Source organism: Dasypus novemcinctus, chromosome 8 (genome assembly GCF_030445035.2).
Source record: "Dasypus novemcinctus isolate mDasNov1 chromosome 8, mDasNov1.1.hap2, whole genome shotgun sequence".
Taxonomy (NCBI): Eukaryota; Metazoa; Chordata; class Mammalia; order Cingulata; family Dasypodidae; genus Dasypus; species Dasypus novemcinctus.
This window is the reverse complement of record NC_080680.1, coordinates 121,922,007-121,942,382: the sequence shown is the minus strand read 5'-3', so window position 1 is coordinate 121,942,382 and position 20,376 is coordinate 121,922,007. Positions and strand designations below refer to the sequence as shown.

Here is a 20,376-nt window from a genome sequence, read left to right as displayed (position 1 = left end):
TTCTCGGTACCTCTGCATATTTGCTTTCCTTTTCTATGTATAAGAAATGATTTGTGAGAAACGGATTTGGCCCAATGGATAGGGCTTCTGCCTACCACATGGGAGGTCCAAGGTTCAAACCCCAGGCCTCCTGACCCGTGTGATGAGCTGGCACACATGCAGTGCTGATGCGTGCAAGGAGTGCCAGGCCACTCGGGTGCCCCCTGTATAGGGGAGCCCCATGCGCAAGGAGTGTGCACCATAAGGAGAGCTGCCCAGTGTGAAAAAAGTGCAGCCTGCCCAGGAATGGTGCCACAAACATGGAGAGCTGACACAGCAAGATGATGCAACAAAAAGAAACACAGATTCCCAGTGCCACTGACAAGAATACATGCGGGCACAGAAGCACACACAGCAAATGGATGCAGAGAGCAGACAACTGGGGTGGGGGTGGGGAAGGGGGCTGGGCAGGGAGGGGGAGAGAAATAAATAAAAAAGTAAATCTTTAAAAAAAAAATTATTTGTGCTTCCTTGCTTCTGCTTGTGAGATTCCCTGCTTAACAGCGAATGCCCGCTTTCTTACCATCTTCTATTCGTTCCATAAGTATTTACTGAAAACCTCCTGAGAGAACAGACATGAAATTTATCTTTTAGTGTCCAAGCCCCTTAAGGCCCAGTTTTCCATCTCTACACAATTTCTTGACCACTACAATTCAGTGGTTCCCATTTTCACTCGTGATCAATTTGGCAATGTTTTAGAACCTCATAGTTGTGAAAGTCCTCCTTTTGTGGTCTCCCCAGCTAGAGTGGCAGCATCTTCCAGACAGGGACCATATCATCTGCTTCTTGGTGTATTTCTGGTATGAAATACAGTGATGAGAAGGGAAAAGGAAGCTACACCCACTGTTAGTGACTCTCAGATATATATGGATGAGAGAGCTAAGATACATCAAACTGTGAAAAATCTTCCAAAGACACCAAACTTCTGCTCAGTACCCACTTCAGCATATTTAGTATAGGAATGAATGATGCAACAGAAGAAATCTGGAAAACATTGAGACTTTGATGACATGAACATTTCAGAATTTGGAGGTAAAGTTATTTCTCTCTCTTTAATTAAAAGTTATGACTTGGGAAAGAGAGGCTATAGGACCTGAAGCACTTGCCACAAAATTGCTGGTTTCTCTCCTCCACAGGATTGGTGGGGACAGGACAGGAGGCACCTAGAAGGGTTTGTATCTGATGGACTACCGTTGAACCAGGTACTGCAGAATGGAGCTAATGGCTCTGTCAGCCAAGCAGAGGTTGGAATTAGTCCAGAGCAGGGCTGAAGTTAAGAGATAGGCATTTGACAAGATTTGAGCCCAGTTCTCTAGGGCTGAGGTTCAGGCATTGATTCCAACCAACAGCCTCTCAGTGAGCTGATAGGAATTAAGACGAAGAAAATGCCCGGTACTTACTAATTCTTCATAGATGTTTGTTCGTTTTCCTCTCCAGATTTTATTGTTCACAAAAGATCTCTGCCTTCTTGTCTGGGGTGGGGTGAGGGCAACAACTCAGGTATCCCCTTGATACCTGGCCTACCTCATAGGGTGGTCACGAGAACTAAAGGAACTGATACCTGTTGAGTGCCCAGAATGGTGCAGGGCTCACGGCGCCTGTGTTGGCTGCTACTGCTGCTCTTTTAGCTGTTAGTGGTTTGGGTTTTTTTTCCTTCCCCAACGTTTAACAGAAAGGCACAGGACTGAAAAAGTATCACCTATCTACCAGAATAGTGTTAGAAAGAGTGGAGATCTGAGAAAAATACTGAGAATTCTTCAAGTGAAATTTTAAAAAAGCTTACTAAGAAGATGGTATGATGCTCACAGATACTAGTAGAAAGAAAATGTTTTTCCTCTCTACCAAGAATGATTTTCAGACATAGAAATTTATAATTTCTGGTTAAGAAGAGACTGATGAGGTCTCCCCATTTGTCTAGGACAGTCCTGATTTACATCTGTTGTCTTAGTGAAGTTATTGGTAATACTCTTTTCACTCTCAAATATACTGGTTTGAGCTAAAAAATTACATGGCCACCATAGTCAGAAGGGCAATGAAATAAGTGTTGAGCTATTAAAAAAAAAGCATTGTTTTAAAAGAATTTATGTTTCTAGGCTCAGATAAAAGAAAATCCTAAGGTTAGTGGGAACTTGTAGATGTGATTGTGAAAGAACAATCAATAATCTTTGAGGAACCAGAAAACAGAAAAACATGGACACATTGGGCAAAAATCTAAAGTTTAAGTGGTTAAGTTAGGTTCTAGAAGCCAGGGAATTTGCCTTCAAATCCTAGGAAATTTCTGAAATGGATTATTAAACGATGTTTAAATCAGAAAGCCATGCTCATTCTGAAGTTGTGTTGATAGTGCTCTGTTCTATGCCCCTTTGCTGGGCAGTGTTTAGGGCAAGAAAACAAAATAAATATCGGCTCCTAAGTTTGGTCTGATCCTGCCTGGGCACCCAGAGTGGGCGGCTAGCTTCCTTCCTGACAGCCATCCCAAGAAGCAAAACACATGAAACACAACGTAGACATGCAAGTGTGTGATCTTTCATCTGGGTGGACCAGAGTTGAGAAGCAGCAGGTCAGCAATACCTAGCAGGTCTTTCCACTAGATCTTGGTGACCTGTATACATTCCCTTTCTATCAACTAGTCTTGATGCCTTCCTCTCTTCCAAATTATTTATTCCCCTTCTAATCAGTACTACCCACTCCACAGTCCCTTAATCTTTACATGTATTGTTTTAAAATACTTTGTCACATACAAATAATTCATTTTTCACTGATTTTATCTGCCCTCCCCTTTGTATAACGTTGCTATTATAGTAAGATACTAATAGAATAATGTATGACATTCTCTACTAATGAAATTCTCTTTGAGGGGAAGGGAGCCCGGTGTGTTAAGAGAATATAGCTCTTTTGTGTTAGTATCCTAGCTAAGAAGTTACCTCCTCTTTCAGAAGGAAGCCTGATCCTCCAGCCTGCACAGAAGTCTCTGTGTCCCTGTGGTTCGCCCAGCCCCTAGTGCCTACAGCATTCTCTAGTAAACAGCTTTTCTGCATCTTTCGTGCTCCCTCACACAACTCTGAACTCCATGAGAGGAGGGGCGATCTCGTTCATTGTCAGTCACTAAGCCTTGCTGAATGGTAAATGTATGGTGTATGTAAATTTTTTTTAAAAAAAACACACTCACCATAGTCCTTCCACAAGGCAGAGTAACTGTCAGGTCTACTGCACAGACACCCTGCAGAGCTCCTGGGGAAGTCCCCAGCACCTCCACAGGACTGACGGCCCAGTGGGCACTCTGGTGGCATTCTGAGTAGGGGCACGCTATCAGATGTTCATCTACTTAGAGGCTCTTAGGACCCCAAAGCCAGTTTAGGATATAGGCTTGAAGGTGACTGGATTCACCCAAACCCTGACAGTCATCAGATAATTGGGATTTGTAAATAAGAAGGCAGAGTCCATTCCAGTTATGGTGATGCTTTCTTTCTTTTATTCATTCACTTGTTCACTTATTTTGCTTTTTTTTTTTTTCGTCAGCAACATACTGAGCACCTTCAGTGCACCAAGGAGCAGGAAATACAAAGATGGAGGGGTTCCTGCTTTGAGGGCATTCACTTGGGTGAAAAGGAAAACGGGTATGTGTGCTTCCAAAAAAGTGCTGTGGAACTTGCAGGGGTGGTAATTGTCCTGGGCACTGACGTGTGAATAGGAGGAATTGACAAGGTGCAGTGGGGGAAGAAAAGGGCATTTCAGAGAAGTAATTTGTAAGGTGCATTTTTTTGTCCTTCCAATGACCCCAAAGCCTTTCCCCTAAGGGTCCTTCGCCACTGCAGTCTTAAGAGGAACCTGCTGTTGGAGCTGAAGGCTCCTTTGAGTTAGCAACACAGCTTCCTAGCTGCCCATTCTAACTCATGCACAATGGCAGGATCCAGAGAATAACTAAACCTGGAAAAGCTGAGACCCTGATCATCTGAATTCTGAGTAAAATGTTCACTATGCAATATTAGTCATGACAAAGTGGATTAAAAAAGTCTCACATAAATATTTTATAAATATAGTTTTATTACTGGGAAATATATACAAAAATTCAAACACAGCTTAAAACATTTGTCAAGCAGAGGTTCTATCCAGCCTGTTTTAATGAACAGATAAAACAGAATCAGCATAAAAAAAAACTTAAGTCCTTAAACAACTTACTGTCTTCAGGGTCTTTAAACATTAGGTTTAAAAGAGTTTAAAAATTGGCTTTTTTTTTTTCCTTTACATTTATTTAAATCTTTCCCTCAAATACAGACTAACATTGCAGTATATTTTCGAAGCTGGGATACTATTTGGCCCTTTGCAATCTTCTGTCACCTTTCACTCTCCATGGTTTCTCAAAATTCCCAACAGTAGTTAGCAGAAAGCATTTGCACCTCTGCAGCATAGCTGTCAAGGTATATGGAAGTCTGGGCCCTAAGAACCTTGAAATCATTTAAGGTGGCAAGATGCATTTGTACTCCTCGATTTTGCAATTGTTTATGCCATTTTATCTTTTTCTAGTCAGACTAGATCTCTTTGTCAGAGAAAAGGAAACTTGAGCCATTCTGCTTTTCCTAATTCTCTCAATCTATTACATTACTTCATTTAGTCTTTGTTTTGCCGTTTTTTTCTTTTAAAAGTCTTGTTAGAGATGTATCTTCTGCAAATTTAAGCTCATTCTGAACTTTAACATTCCAAACATGGTTTTATGATATTCCACTCTCCACTTCTGGGCCTTGGTATGTCATCTTCAACAGTCTTCTTCAGTGTTCAGTAAGCAAGTGCCCTGGAGGCTTCAGATGCCCATTTGCTACCTTCTCTGTAGGTTCATTTAACTTTTAAAATTTTTTCAGAATTTCATGTAAAGAAAGTTTTTATCCTTTTATAGCCCCACCCCACCCCCCCACTACTGGAACAATCGAAGAGGCAGTGGGCTAGGAAGCAAAAAGGCCTGCTTCTAGTTTTGGTTTTATACCTGAACTATGATCTTCAGTCTGGACTTGCACCCCCTGTATTCACAGATGGGGGGCACAAGGCTCACAGCAGACTAAGGAGACTTCCCACAATGTTCTCCCATTCATGATTCCAAGGTAAAAATGTCCCAAATGGTGAGTTCTTACTGAATTTATGCAGAGTCCTAGAATTTCTCACTGTACACCCAGCTGGTGACAAATCCCTGTGCACTCTGCATCATTGCCATCTCGTGTGTCCCACTGTCACTGTCTTAGTTCTGGCCATCATCTCTGGCCATCATCATCTGCTGACCTTGTTCTTTATATCTAGACCTGCTTCCACCATATTCTTTCCAAAACTTAAATATGAACATACTTCCCAGCTTAAAATCTGTCAGTGGCTCTCTGCTTTCTCCAAGACACAGTACAAGCCCTTAACTGGGCAGATCGAGCCTTGTACCAGCAGCTCCCTTTTCTTCCTCCAACCTCCTTTTTCATTTTGCCACAGGCCTCCACCCATGCACCATCCTACTGCAAGGACTTCTTTTCCCTGATGCTTTACCCTGATTGCTACCTTTGCTCAGATTATTTCCCTCTGCCCAGATCCCAACCTCCTGAAGAACACCCATTTGTTTTTATAGAACTCAGCATACAAAGTAATCTTCACAACAAAGCTTCTGGTACCCATTGCTCCTCTACGCTCCCATTAGCCTCTGTTCTTCTGTCTTGACATCCACCTGCCTGAGGGAGAAATTATGCACTATTCATCCTTATATCCTTTATCATAAAGTGCAGCACTAACAGATGTGAAAAAATGGCAGGCTGGGAGCTGCCCCTCCATGATAGCCATCCAATCCTAGCTCCATCCCTGAGTCCAGTAAGATAAATGCCAGCCCTTCAAGTACCTAAAGACTGCCATCAGACTAGTCTTCTCCAAGTAAAACAGCCTGAACTCCTGTGTTTCCAAACGTCTTAGTATCCTAGCTGTCTTTTCATGGAATGCATGTGACTTGTCAATGACCTTTTTTAAGATTGGGCAGCAAGTTCAGATGAGGTGCTGGATGCAACAACTGCCCAAGTTCGTGCTGGTTCTCATTCCTTCAATAAACATTTGATGACAGCTACTGAGTGTACAGAAATGCTAAGCACTGGGGAAAAAATTCAGTGCCTGCCTTCAGTGGCTTCACTGTCTAGAGACAACCATGACAGCGGCAGGCCTAGAGCCCAATTCTCAATAAGCACAAAACCAAATAATGTATTCTCATTATCCATCCACTTTTTATCCATCACTGCATTCTCTCAGATCACACTGAGTATGTGCTCCATGAGGCTCCTAAGAACTACTCTCAAACCAGGGCCCTGCAATCCAATAGTGATAGCTGTTTTTTTATTAACTCAATTACAAGATTACAAATTTCTTTCAGTTAATTGCATGTGCTGCTTTTGGTCTTGTGCACTACTTTGCTGAATGTGAATTTTCATTCTAACCTGCTCAGCTGTGGTCCATTCTGAGTTCATGCAAATTACTGATTAAAAGCAATAAAGACAACAGGACCAAGAACCAACCTTTAGGGGGCTCTGGCCTGCTTTTCTAGTTCACCCTCTGATAAAACAGACTAAACATGTCCTTTACCATCTTAACATTTATTTTTCTCAACAAAAAACTATGGATAAATCATGCATAACTAAGAATTCTAGGCTGAGTTTTTAAGAACAATCAAATACCCATTAATACTCATTTTATTTTTAAAAGGATTAGAAGATGTTACATATATTATTACATACTACATATAATGGCACATGTCAGCCTTTTAAGGTTAAAAATAATCTTTCCCCAAATTGGGATTGATTTATGCCCCAAGTATAAAATGCCTCTTGGCCTTTAGCACCAACCCAAGCCCAGAGGAAAGCCAATTTTGAACCTCTCTGTCCTCTGGCTTTGGGCTTCCTGAAATGACACCAACGGGCCCCTCCTCTGGATTTGTTCCCCAGCAGTATGAAGGCCTGGCACAGGGACCCAGCTGACCGCGTGCTGCAGGCCTGGGAAATCAGGGACTCCAGAGGGGTAGGGTCCTCTGACAGTATTATATTGGAAAACAATAAAAGCTTATGTTCCTTGTCTTTGTTTTTTATCTATACAACTATAATAAGACTGTACAACACAGGAGGAGGCTAGAAATTATGAAATACATTTTTCTTTGCTGGTTTATCTCTTTGGAAATTTAATCTCATGGTAGGAGGAGCCTTAAAAGTCATTTGGTTCATTACTGGTAACCTGCTCTGCTAGCATCTCCCTTTCCCAGATTTAGGTAAAATTCATTCAAAGTTTTAAATGCCATCCATATGCCACATTTTTAAACACATAGAAATTTAATAACACTTTTCATTTTCTTTTTCTCAATTCATAAGGACAATTCCTGCCAAATGCTCTGGCGTATGGCTCTCCTCCTCTTCATAGTATGTTTAAGTTACACATTGAGAATAAAAAAAAAACAAGGAAATTTTCATAGCAATTTCCAACCAATCAGTAAAACACAGTACACAGTGTGAAAATTTCAATTTATTCCCCTCCCAAGTGTCCAGAATATATACCCCCCCTTGGCTTTGAGAGATGTGACACTGGAAATACTAACAGAATCGATCATGAAAAAAAGAGAAAAGCACATACCACACAGGAAGCATCCCAAAGTCCTCCCTAACCTAGAAGTGCAAGTGGATGGTCTGCTGCGGCAATGCCACCTCCTACTTGATTTATAAAAGTTTTACAGGACAGATCTGAAGCAAAGAGAGGCCTTTTTTTAAAAACCCTAGCAGATGTTTAAAATGAGACTATGTTAAATGACAATGCATTTTGAGTCAGGGGGAGAAAAAAAAATTAAAAACCCAAAACTTCTTTCAGTTTATTCAAAATAAAAATACACATAGAATTATGAAAATATAGGTTTACTATTTCCACCACGTAAGTGGATGCTGCTGTTGAAAGGCTTGCAAATTGTTTTTTAAGTTTTTAAAGCTCATCTCGATCCCTCAATAAGGTATATCTATATTCGCTGGGTGCTAGTTTCTGGAAGGAGCTCTCAGGTGGACTGCTTGCTACATCTTGGACTTGCTACAAGAAAAAAAAAACAGAACATTTTCACATCAATATATTTTATAGAGTTATAATATGTTAGGAGTATCAGATGAATAGTAGTTGCCCTATAAGTATTTACTGAGTCATCAATTAAAAACAGCAACTGGGTATAATCGTACTTTCCTCTGTGGCGTATGCCCTGGCTCAGATGCTCCAGGGCAGGTTACCACGGGGACTCCACAGCCGAGGACCTGCTGATCTTTGCTCAGGCGAGGTGGAAGAAACCATCTGCCCGGCACCTGGGTGCTTCCCTACACCATTCAGTGAGGCAGCGCAACCCTAGCTAAGGCAGCCCAAACCCTGCCTCCCCCAAATGACTGCCGAGAGAATGAAAGACACTTACTCAGTAGATACAGCTCTTACTTATCAATTACCTGGATGCCAGAAATTATTTTGAACTTAACTAAAATAAGGAGAAAAACAAAAACTACAATACTGCAAGAAGTGAATTTCTGTCGTATTTTATTTGTGCACGCTCAGTAGCACAGTGAAATGAGCGTGACTTCCAAGAATTTTAAAGAAAAGGCAGTCCATCCTGTCTATCTCCACCCTGTGAGCGCCCCACTGGCAGACAGGAGAGGACTGTGGTTGTTCCAATGGCCCCATAATTAACAGAGAGGCACACAGTGTGTGTGTTATACATGGATACCATGGGGCATTCCCACTGTGACATGGGAAGCAATGTGCTGACACTTTGCATTTTAATTTGTCATGTTCCCTTTCCCGAAAACGCTTTTTGTGTGTGTGTGCGTGAGACAATTTCTGGATTATTACGCTGAAATTGTATTACTAAAAAACAAACATGTATTTGGTGCCTACTGTGTCTTGTTATGCAGAGATGAGTAAATAAAACACAAGGAATTCATTGCCTAGTGGGGAAATGAGACAAGGATAGTACAAAATGACAAACTGCATCTTTTCTTAATCTGGTAAGAAGTGAAGCAGCCCTTCTCTTCACCAAAGTTTGCCTGTGTCATTAGCTGCTTAATTATGCAGGAAAAATCTGACCTTAGATTTCAAGAAAAAAGCATGCTGTCACATTCCTAAACAGAACTCTGGACTGTGAACATAATTCAAATCTTAAATAGGGTAAAGAAAAATTTGCTGTTTTTATTTTTCTTTTATAAATGGAAATTCTTTGGGCAATATAGTGGATTCAAGTTCTGGGCATATGAAATAGTTTGAGTATGTATCATCTTCCCTCTCAGTATCATGGGAATAGACATGATATAAATAATTAATTACAAATAAAATGCAAACTTTGGAGCATTTAATAAAAATAAAATGTAACAGAAGTTAAAAGAGGAAAATTAAGGTTAAAAAGCCACAAAAAGAAAAAATAAAAAACATGCATGAAATTTTAGGAATTCCAAGTATCCTAAATCCCAAATGGGAAAGCTGCATTACAGCCTAAGTTTTGAGCATTATGAATACTGGATTCATGAGGGCCCTAAGGAGGATTTAGCAAGTCAACAAATCCTTGACTGTTTACAATGAGGGCAATCTTCCAGCCACCCAGGGGCATGAACAACTAATGGAAGCTGCTGATCTCACTGACATCCACCTGCCACTTCTATATGAAGCCAATGTATTTAAACCTTTCACAGCCATATTCCACATACTCAGAACACCTGAGTTTATACAGGCAGGAAACTATATTGTAACATTTTTGCAACTTCTCTGAAGCTCTAAAATTTTGCAAATTTATATCAAAGCAGTGCAATTTGTATCTTTTAAGAGTCTGCTCAGAATTTCTCTACAAAGACATTCCAGAGTGAAACACAGGCCTACGTGTTAGTTCGAAGCTAAGAGAAAAAGAACAGAAGTTCCCACTGAAACACAGACAAGAGTCCTACCTGTCCTGGGGCTGTATCGGTTGGGTCAGGCCCATGATGGAATTCTCGATGTAGTTTTCCAGAATGTAAGTCAAATACAAACTGCTTGAGTTTTCCAGGAATTCTAAAACCAAAAGTCAAATAATTAAATTAGCTTAAGCTCCTAAAATTTACTTAGGTCTATTTTAACAACTTTACAACATTAAATTTTTTTTTAGATTTTATTTATCCTCCCACTTGCAACTTGCTCGCTGTCTGCTCTCTGTGTCCATTCACTGTGCGTTCTGTGTCATGCGTGTCTCCCTTTGTTGCATCATCTTGCTGCGCCAGCTCTCCACAGGTGCGGGCTATCAGCTCTCCGTGGGTGCGGGCCACCTTGCCTTCACAAGGAGGCCCTGGGAAGTGAATCCAGGGCCTCCCATAAGGTAGACGGGAGCCCAATCGGTCGAACTGCACTGGCTTCCCACAACATTAATTTTTTAAAAAATTTTACCCACAATCCCACCATCCTACAGTATCTATTACAGACCAGGTATATTTGAACATTTTTACACAGCTGTAGTCATGGTATCTAAATATCCAGTTTAGTGTTCTACTGCTGCTTGCACTTTTATTTGAAATTTCCCATGCCTGACATTTTAACAGATAATCACAGTCTACCAAGATGCTGTCTGAAACATACTTCACCATCCCATGTTGTCAGGCATTTACATATTTTTCCTAAGTACATGTATGTAACTGAAAAACTTATGTTCTACAAATTCACATGGACAGTAACAGGGCTCAGGGGCAAAACAGTATTGGGGGCCCTGAAGCCAGAGCACTCTTACAAACCACAAAAAAGTATTAACATCCAGGCCTGCCAGGGGGTCCTTTGTAGCCTTGACCTGGAGCTGTGAGGCCTCTGAGGTGTGGGTCCTTGAGGGCATTCACTGCCCATAAGAACCACCTTCATCAAATCAATCTGAACTGGGGTGCAGCCTTCTCATACTTTCAACCATACACATGAGAAAATGTCTTCACAACTTCTTCAACCACACATACAGCTTCACTGGAGAGCCTGACATTGTAAACGACCTAACACTTTCTCAAAGTAACTAAAGTAACCTTTATTTATGCCAAAGGTAGATACCTCTGCAGGATTTGTTTTGTTTTTTGAGGTTTTCATATATGACTAAAGCATTTTCTTTTTAAATTCATTGAAGTATATCACTCATACATAAACACACATAAACAATAAGTGTGTAATTGTATTAGCCAAAGGGGTGCTGATGCAAAATACCAGAAATTGGTTGGTTTTTATAAAGGGTATTAATTTGGGGTAGGAGCTTACAGTTACTTCCCTCAACAAAGTCTATTTCCACATGTTGGAGCAAGATGGCTGCTCACATCTGCAAGGGGTCAGGCTTCCTGGGTTTCTCTGGGCTCAGCTCCTCTGTTTTCTCCACAAGGTCAGCTGTAGACTATCAGGCAAATGGCTGTGTCTCTTTCTCTGGGGCTCCAGCTTCAGCATCGAACTCTTAACAACAAAACTCCAACATCAGAAACCCTCAACTCGGGAAACGGACTTGGCCCGGTGGTTGGGGCGTCCGTCTACCGCATGGGAGGTCCGTGGTTCAAGCCCCGGGCCTCCTTGACCCGTGTGGAGCTGGCCCATGCGCAGTGCTGATGCATGCAGGGAGTGCCGTGCCATGCAGGGGTGTCCCCCACGTAGGGAGTGCGCCCCAGGGAGTGCGCCCCGTAGGGAGAGCCGCCCAGCGCGAAGGAGGGTGCAGCCTGCCCAGGAATGGCGCCGCCCACACTTCCCGTGCCGCTGGGGACAACGGAGGTGGACAGGGAAACAAGACGTAGCGAACGGACACAGAGAGCAGACAACCAGGGAAGGGGGGGGGAATTAAATAAATAAATAAATCTTAAAAAAAAGGAAAAAAAGAAACCCTCAACTCTGTTCTTTACCATGCCCTTTATCTGTGAGTCCCCACCCACCAAGGGGACTCAATGCCCTAATCATAACTCAATCATGCCCAGGTACAGATCAGATTACAAACATAATCCAATATCTATTTTTGGAATTAATATCCATATCAAACTGCTATAATAATAATAGTTGTGAACTTACAAAACAAACATATAACATCATACAGGACTCTAATAACTCATCCTACCACCAATAACTTGCATTGTTATTAAACCTTTTAAACTAATGATTAAACAGCATTGTCAAAATATTACTACTAACCAAAGAATTTTCCCCCAACCAATCCTATTATATCATTTATATATGAACATACATAAACAATTAAGTATATAGTAAAAGCTGGGAACTTACAAAGCAAACATACATAACATCATACAGGGGTCCCATACATCAACCCTCCACAAACACCTTCCATTATAGTGAGATGTTTATTACAAATTATGGAAGATTATTGTCAAAATCTTACTATTAATCATAGTCCTTATCTTACATGTGGTGTGTTTTCCCCCCAACCCACCCTATTGTTTTTCAAGTATACTTTTTATGACAGAAGTTGTAAACTTATAAAACAATCATGCACATGTGCAGAATTCCCAAACAACACCCCTCCATCAACATACCACACTGTGGTGGAACACTTGCTACAGATATCATCATCTGATTGTTACCATAGTGTGCATATGGCTCACATTTTCCATACTGCCTCATTATCAATATAGTACATCTTTCGCATAGATGCAAGAATATTATATTACTACTAACCACAGTCCATAGGTCACTCCAGCTGTATTTTTCCCATGCTTCTCCACATTCCCAACACCTTGCAGTAGTGATGTACATTTGTCTAGCTCACAAAGGACACTCTTGCATCTGTACCATCAACCACAATTCTCATCCACCTCTTGGTTTACTGTGTTATTCAGTTTCTAGATTGTTCTCTAGCATTCTGTCAATTGACATGTACATACCTAGACTACCATTTTCAGCCACATCCCCATTTATAAACCAGCTGTTACTATGTGTTACCATCCACTCTATACATTTCTACACTTTTACAGTAAAGCTAATTAAACTTCTACATACATTAAACATAAGTAGTCCATCTCAGTCCTCCTCCTATCTCCTTTAAGAATCCACTACCTACCACCAGGTCTTGAAGATATTTTCCTACAATTTCTTCTAGAAGTTTTATGGTTTGTGCTTTTATTCTTAGGTTTTTGATCCATTTTGAGTTAATTTTTGGATAAGGTGAGAGATAAGGGTCCTCTTTCCTTCTTTCGGCTATGGATATCCAAACTTTTCAGCACCATTTGATGAATGGATTGTTATGCCTGAGCTATGTGGGTTTGACAGGCTAGTCAAAAATCACTTGATCATATATGTGAGGACCTGTTTCTGAATCATAAATTTGGTTCCACTGTTCTATGTGTCTGTCTTTAGGCCAGTACCATGCTGTTTCTACCACTATAGCTAGGTAATATGATTTAAAGTCTGGAGATGAGGGTTCGCTTTTCCTTTTTATGATGTTTCTGGCTATTCAGTACCCCTTACCCTTCCAAATAAATTTGATGATAGTGTTTTCAATTTTTTAATGCTGGTGGAATTTTTACTGGGATTGCATTGAATATATCCATTTGAGTAGAACTGACATCTTAATGATATTTAGTCTTCCAATCCATGAGTATGGAATGTTCTTCCAGTTATTTAGGGCTTTTTTGATTTCTTTTAACACTGAGTGGCAGTTTTCTGAATACAAGTGCTTTACATTTTTGGTTAAGTTTATTCCTATTTGAGTTTTATCTGTCATATTTTAGTTTCATCACTCTTTTGACACTTTCAGTTACTTTTATTGATATAATCTTCATTTCTAAACTCTCTTCCAGACTTCCCTCTCCTGTCTTTTCTTCTCAGGCTCTAGCATACCCTTTAGTATTTCCTGAAAATCTGGTCTCTTGCTTAGAAATACTCTAAGTTCCTGTTTATCTGTGAATCTTCTAATCTTGCCCTAATTTTTGAAAGACAGTCTTGCTGGATATAAAGTTCTTGGCTGGAAGTTTTTCTTTTTTAGTATCTTAAATATATCAAATCACTGTCTTCTTGTCTCCATGGTTTTGGGTGAGAAATCAGCACTAAATCTTATTGGATAGTCCTTATATCTTATGCATTGCTTTTCTCTTGCTGTTCTCGGGATTCTCTCTGTCTTTGGCATTTGACATTCTGATGAGAATGTGTGTTGGAATTGGTCTATTTGGATTTTTTTGGATGGGAGTACATTCTCCTTCTTGGACATGGATATGTATGTCCTTCAGTAGGGTTGGGAAATTTTCTACCATTATTTCTTCAAGTATTCCTTCTGCCCCTTTTCCTTTCTCTTTTCCTTCTGTGACACCCATGACATGTATGTTTGCACGCCTTTTGCTGTCATTTAGTTCCCTGAGATCTTGTTTAATCTTTTCCATTCTTTTCTTCATCTGTTCTTTTGTATGTTCACTTTCAGATGCCATTTCTTCAAGTTCACAATCCTTTCTTCTGCCTCCTCAAATCTGCTATTAAACGATTCCAATGTTTTAAAATTTCATTTATTGCACCTTTCATTCCCATAAGATCTATTTTTCTATGTATACTTTCAAATTCTTCTTTGTGCTCATCCAGTATCATCTTAATATCCTTATTCTCTTTAGCCAACTCATTGAATTTATTAAGATTTGTCTGAACATCTATGATTGGTTGTCTCAACTCCTTTATGTCATCTGGAGGTTTATCTTGTTCCTCTGACTGGGCCATAACTTCCTGTTTCTTGGTGTAGATTGTAATCTTTTGTTGGTGTCTTGGCATCTGGCTTACTAGAGTATTTATTCTGGGTGCAGTTTTTCTCTTTAGTTTAGGGCTTCCAGCCCTTTCTCCCTTGCTGTTGGGCAGTAGGAGCCAAGGATGTGTTTGGTGCTGTAAGCTGTGGAGGCTCAAGCTGCCCTCATTGCTCCAGGGACCAATGACACTTTTCCCAACTTTCTCCTGTGCCAGGGCTAGGGACAAAGTCACAGCTGTGTGGAATAATCCATGTCATGCATTGCTAGACTGTAGTTACCCAGAGAGACTGATGAGGCTTCATGCCCCTTTCTCCCCTGCCTGGGGTAGGGTTGGAGCTGCTGGTGTAGGCATCAATCTATGCAGTATGGGTCTAAGATGACCACAGTTGCCCTGGTAGATGTCCGGTTTTCAGTCTGTGCCAGCCAAAGGTACCTGCAGTTACCTGGATAGGCTGGTGTAGGGCCTGCCAGCCTCCTCCCTGCCAGAGGTACGGCTGAAGCCTAGGCTAGGGCTGCAGGCCGATCTGGGTGAAAGAAACTGGTTCCTACCACGGCTGTGATTTTTGGTCTTGGCTTCCCCTCAGACTAGGGGCAGAGTCAAAATGGTGGCCACTGGCCTCTTTCTGACTTAGACAGATTCATACCCCAGCTGTTCCCAGAGTTATGTCTTAGACAGCTGAGTCTACTAATCAGTAGCTGAAATTGGCAGCCAACCTTCTCCTCCTCCCCTGTTTTTGGGAAATAGAGCTTCCAATTCCAGTCCACAGAATAGCTCCTGGGGTGGCTCGTGCCACCAGAGGAAGACAATCACCAGCCTCCACAGCTTGGCCAGTAATTTACCAGAGAGGCTGGCGCAGGTCCCTGAAGCTTCTTCCTTGCTGGAGGTGGCACGGGGGCCTAGGCTGGAGCTACAATCTGACCCAGATGAAAAGAAGCTGGTCCCCACCAGCATTGGGATTTTCAGTCCGCCCTGATAACCCTCAGGCCACGTGTAGAGTTAAGATGGCAGATCCCATCTTTGTTCTGGCTTGGACAGGCTCCAACTTTAGGTGTTTTCAGGATTATACTTTAGCCCGCTGAATTTACTCACCAGTAGCTGAAATTGGTGCCCAACCGTCTCTTCCTCCCCCGTTTTTGGGAAGTGAAGCTTTAATTCCAGCCATGAAACAGCTCCCAAGGAGGCTTATGCCTCCAGTGGAGGATGGGCACCGGTCTCCAGGGCATGGTGCACTCTACTTATGAGACTTTGCAGATGGGCAGTCTCCTCCTCCCATTCCTTCAAGGATGTGGCAGGATGCTCTTCTGGTCTCCTGGAGCTCCCAAACAGGTGCTTCAACTAGCTCCAGATAGCTTGGGTGTTTAATAACTGCGCTGTAGCAGGAGCTGACTCTAGGAGCTCCTTACTCCGCCACCATCTTGCTGGTTCTCCAAGGCATTCTTTTCAATTGTGAAAAAGCATACTCTGATGGCCTGCATACATTTGGAGGAAAATGATAGAGGAACCCACACAACTTCCCCTTTGTATTGCCACTGTCCTCCTAATAACCAGTCACTAATGAGCTAATCTGCAGTACAGAGATGTGCATTTAACAGATTGAGCTAAACAGATTTACAAATCCAGCTTTCTTCTTTGTAACTATTTCCCTGAGTTGTATACCCTGAAGTAGGATTATTATGTTAAAGAATAAGAACTTTTGACATAGTGTCGCTGATACACCATTAAAACACCGGTCACTTTTTGCTGCTACTTGTCTACCTGCTTGTTCTTCTGAGTCTAGCCAACACATTTGTCTCTTTTGTTTTGCTAATTTGATAAGTAAAAGACACCTGTATTTACATTTACATTTCAGAAATCAAGACTTTTTCCTATTGTCTGCTTTAATTTTCATTTCTGCTCATATGACTTTGCCTTCTATCAAGACCTTGGTATTTTTAAAATTCATTATCATGTTTTAAATAGACCACCTTTGTTTACATATTTATTACAAAAGACATCTGCCTGTGTTTTAGTCCTGTCAGGTTTGTTATATATTTTTAAATTCTCGCATTATCTTATTTTTCAAAGAAATAATAGGCAGTTTCATAAACACCTTAATTCCTTGGATTTTAAAATCATCATTTTTTGGTAGCAAAGAAGAGGTAGACTGTGTTAGTATTACCAGTTTCTTTTTATCCTTTCCTGAGGTCCTGCAAGTGCTGTTTCTTCCCTTCAATAACTCCCACTGAGATGTGCTAACCAATAACTTCATTGTATACCCACTTTGGCTCCCCACTAGCTGCAATGCAACAGAGACCAGCAGGTGCCAAATGCACAGTTTACAAATACAAATGACTGTCAGGTAGCTGTATTGACAGAACGCCTCTGAAAGGTTCTCTGGTGCTGAAGTAATTGCACATGCACCAGAGATAAACACTGAAGGAGATCAATTTAAATTTAATCTGACATCATCTACTGTCACCCATTGCACAGTGCTAAAGTACACCCATTCTTTCCACAGAATGGCAAATGGTCTATAAAGTTTAAGACAAAACTCCTGTTAGTTTGTTTTTATAAGGCCCAAGGATGATCACAACCAACACAGTGTGAATTGTTCCTGCTAGTCAAGAACTGATTTATGAATGATTAAATCTTAAATGTGAAATATTCATGGAAAACATTCAGATCAGATATTTCCCTAACTTGACACCCCCACCCCCAATCAGGAGATGAGAAGAGAGAAAGAATTGTCAGTAAAAGGCAAAGAGCAGGTAGATGGGATGGATCTGAATTGACAGAGTAGGAAAAAAATTACAAAAGAGTTCTTATCTAGCTTGTGGCCAGAAACTAGCCCTCATTATTAGGAAGAAACAATTAGTGAATCAATCAAAAATTATCAAGAAAACAGCATGGTTCTCTGCTGAAACAAAAATAAATGGATCTTTGCCATAAGAAATATACTTATTTTTTCTCACTTTAGGGTACAGTTTTTCTAATTAGAACACCTAAGTGTCTTTCTCCTGTCCTCTAAACACTTCTTTTGGTTGATTTACAATTTTTTTTTTTTTTTTTAGAGGAGGCAAACGTTAGACATAGTGAAATGCACAAATGTTAAGTGTACCTTTACACCACAACTCCTTAACCAGGGGTCCACAGACTCCTTGGGGGTCTGTGAGCTTGAATTGAAAAAAATCAACTCGATTAGCTGTCCACATGATATGTGTGCTGCTTTGTCAAATACTACACCACAGTTTAATGTTCTCATTAAAGATAAACAACAATAGTTTGCATACTGACATGTCTTTAAAAAATAAAATATAACTTTCCTATATATTTTTTTGAAGATTTATTTCTCTCCCCTTGCCCCCCACCCCGGTTGTCTGTTCTGTGTCTATTTGCTGCGTGTTCTTCTGTCTGCTTCTGTTGTTGTCAGTGGCATGGGAATCCGTGTTTCTTTTTTTGTTGCATCATCTTGTGTGTCAGCTCTCCGTGTGGGCGGCGCCATTCTTAGGCAGGCTGCACTTTCTTTTGCGCTGGGTGTCTCTCCTTATGGGGTGCATTCCTTGCACATGGGGCTACCCTATGTGGGGGACACCCCTGCGTCCACGGCACTCCTTGTGTGCATCAGCACTGCACGTGGGCCAGCTCCACACGGGTCAAGGAGCCTGGGGTTTGAATCTCCCATGTGGTAGACGGACGCCCTAACCACTGGGCCAAGTAATGTGTTAAGAAAGAAGCACATATATATAGTACTATATCATGGTTTTTTTTTTAATTTTAGTAACTGTATTTCAATATATGAACCTGATTTCCTTTGCAATTTTATTTTATGCATTTAAAAACATTCTTGTGGGAAGCGGACTTGGCCCAGTGGTTAGGGCGTCCGTCTACCACATGGGAGGTCTGCGGTTCAAACCCCGGGCCTCCTTGACCCGTGTGCAGCTGGCCCATGAGCAGTGCTTATGCACTCAAGGAGTGCCGTGCCATGCAGGAGTATCCCCGCATAGGGGAGCCCCAGGCGCAAGGAGTGCTCCCCATAAGGAGAGCCACCCAAAGCGAAAGAAAGTTCAGCCTGCCCAGGAATGGTGCTGCACACACGGAGAGCTGATGCAGCAAGATGACGCAACAAAAAGAAACACAGATTCCCGTGCACTGACAACAGAAGCAGACAAAGAAGAACATAAAGCAAATAGACACAGAGAACAGACAACTGGGGTGGGGACGGGGGAGGGGGAGGGGAAGGGAGAGAAATAAATAATCTTTAAAAAAAAACATTCTTGTGGGGATGTGTTTTGGTGTAGGTGTGATATATTTATTAAATAATGCACAGTATAGTGTGAACTTAGTAAGATTTTTATTTTGATATAGCATGTTCTGAGTGCAGTGGATAACTGCCTGCAAAAAGGTTGGTAAGGGTGGCAAAGATGGTGTAGCAGTTTGATATTATTGATGAATTCCAAAAAGAAATATTGGATTATGTTTGTAAACTCATCTTTTCCTCTGGGCATATTAGATTATATTGGATTCAGAGGTTTCCTTGATCAAGTAATTGTGTAAACCTCTTGTGCCAGTAGGGTGTTCGAGTGAGGGTGGGGACTCATAGATAAAAGGCATGGCAAAGGACAGAGTTGGGGGCTTTTAATATTGGAGTTTTGGAGTTTGATGCTGAAGCTGGAGCCCCAGGGAGAGAGACAGAGCCGTTCCCCTGATAGTCTACAGCTGACCTTGTGGAGAAAACAGAGGAGCTGAGCCCAGAGGAACCCAGGAAGCCTGAGCCTCACAGACGTCAGCAGCCATTTTGTTCCAACATGTGAAAATAGACTTTGGTGAGGGAAGTAACTTATGTTTATGGCTTGGTATCTGTAAACTCCTACCCCAAATAAATACTCTTTATAAAAACCAACCAATTTCTGTTATTTTGCATCAGCACCCCTTTGGCTGACTAATACAGACGGATGTATGACACCGTCAAATTTCTAATTGCCAAAAATGACTGAACAGATGTTGAACCATGTTAGGGTATCAGGTACTGATATTCTAGGGAAATTGTAAAATGTAATTTTGAATAATCCTAAAATTTAGTTTAAAGACTTGTCATCGTTGACTCATAAAACTATCTGCCACTACATTCTGAGAAGGGGCCTGTGGTTTTCACCTGACTAGCAAAGGGGTCCATGGAACAAAAAAGGTTAAGAACTCCTGCATTAGACAAATATTGACAAGTGCATAAAAGCTGCGTATTTTGACTAATTTTAAAAATTTAGATACAACGTTTTAGCATATGCATAAAATCTTGTAAGCACCTCCACAAAGAGGATACAGAACAACTTCAACACCCCAAAGCAGTCCCTCAGGGTGGCCCTTTGGAGCCAGACCCTCCCCCTGCCTCCTAACCCCTGGCACCCCATGGGATGTGTTTGTTTTCTCTTCCTAGAGCTAGCTTTTTCCAGAATGTCATACACATGAATTCACACAGTATGTAAATATGAAACTGGTTTCTTTCATTTAGCTTATGCACCTGAGAGTCATCCATTTTTTTTCACATGCATAAAAAAGTTTCCCTTTTTGCTTAATAGTATTCCATTACCTTTCCATGTAAATTTAAGAATCAGCTTGCCTCTAGCTATAATGAATCTAGCCAAGATTTTGAAT

General features: G+C 41.1%; 1 protein-coding gene across 2 annotated transcripts in view; it reads right to left on the bottom strand.

Annotated features, from left to right (window-relative positions):
* Positions 1-7,536: 7,536 nt before the first annotated feature.
* Positions 7,537-20,376, bottom strand: part of ERP44 (endoplasmic reticulum protein 44) — a 125,097-nt gene continuing 112,257 nt past the window's right edge. For both annotated transcript variants that reach the window (XM_058302615.2, XM_071217108.1), the window contains 2 exons: positions 9,984-10,086; positions 7,537-8,103 (listed from right to left, as the gene is read on the bottom strand). In XM_058302615.2, coding sequence (XP_058158598.1) covers positions 8,002-8,103; positions 9,984-10,086 — 205 coding nt within the window. In that variant the 3' untranslated portion in view covers positions 7,537-8,001. The remainder of the gene's footprint in view (positions 8,104-9,983; positions 10,087-20,376) is intronic.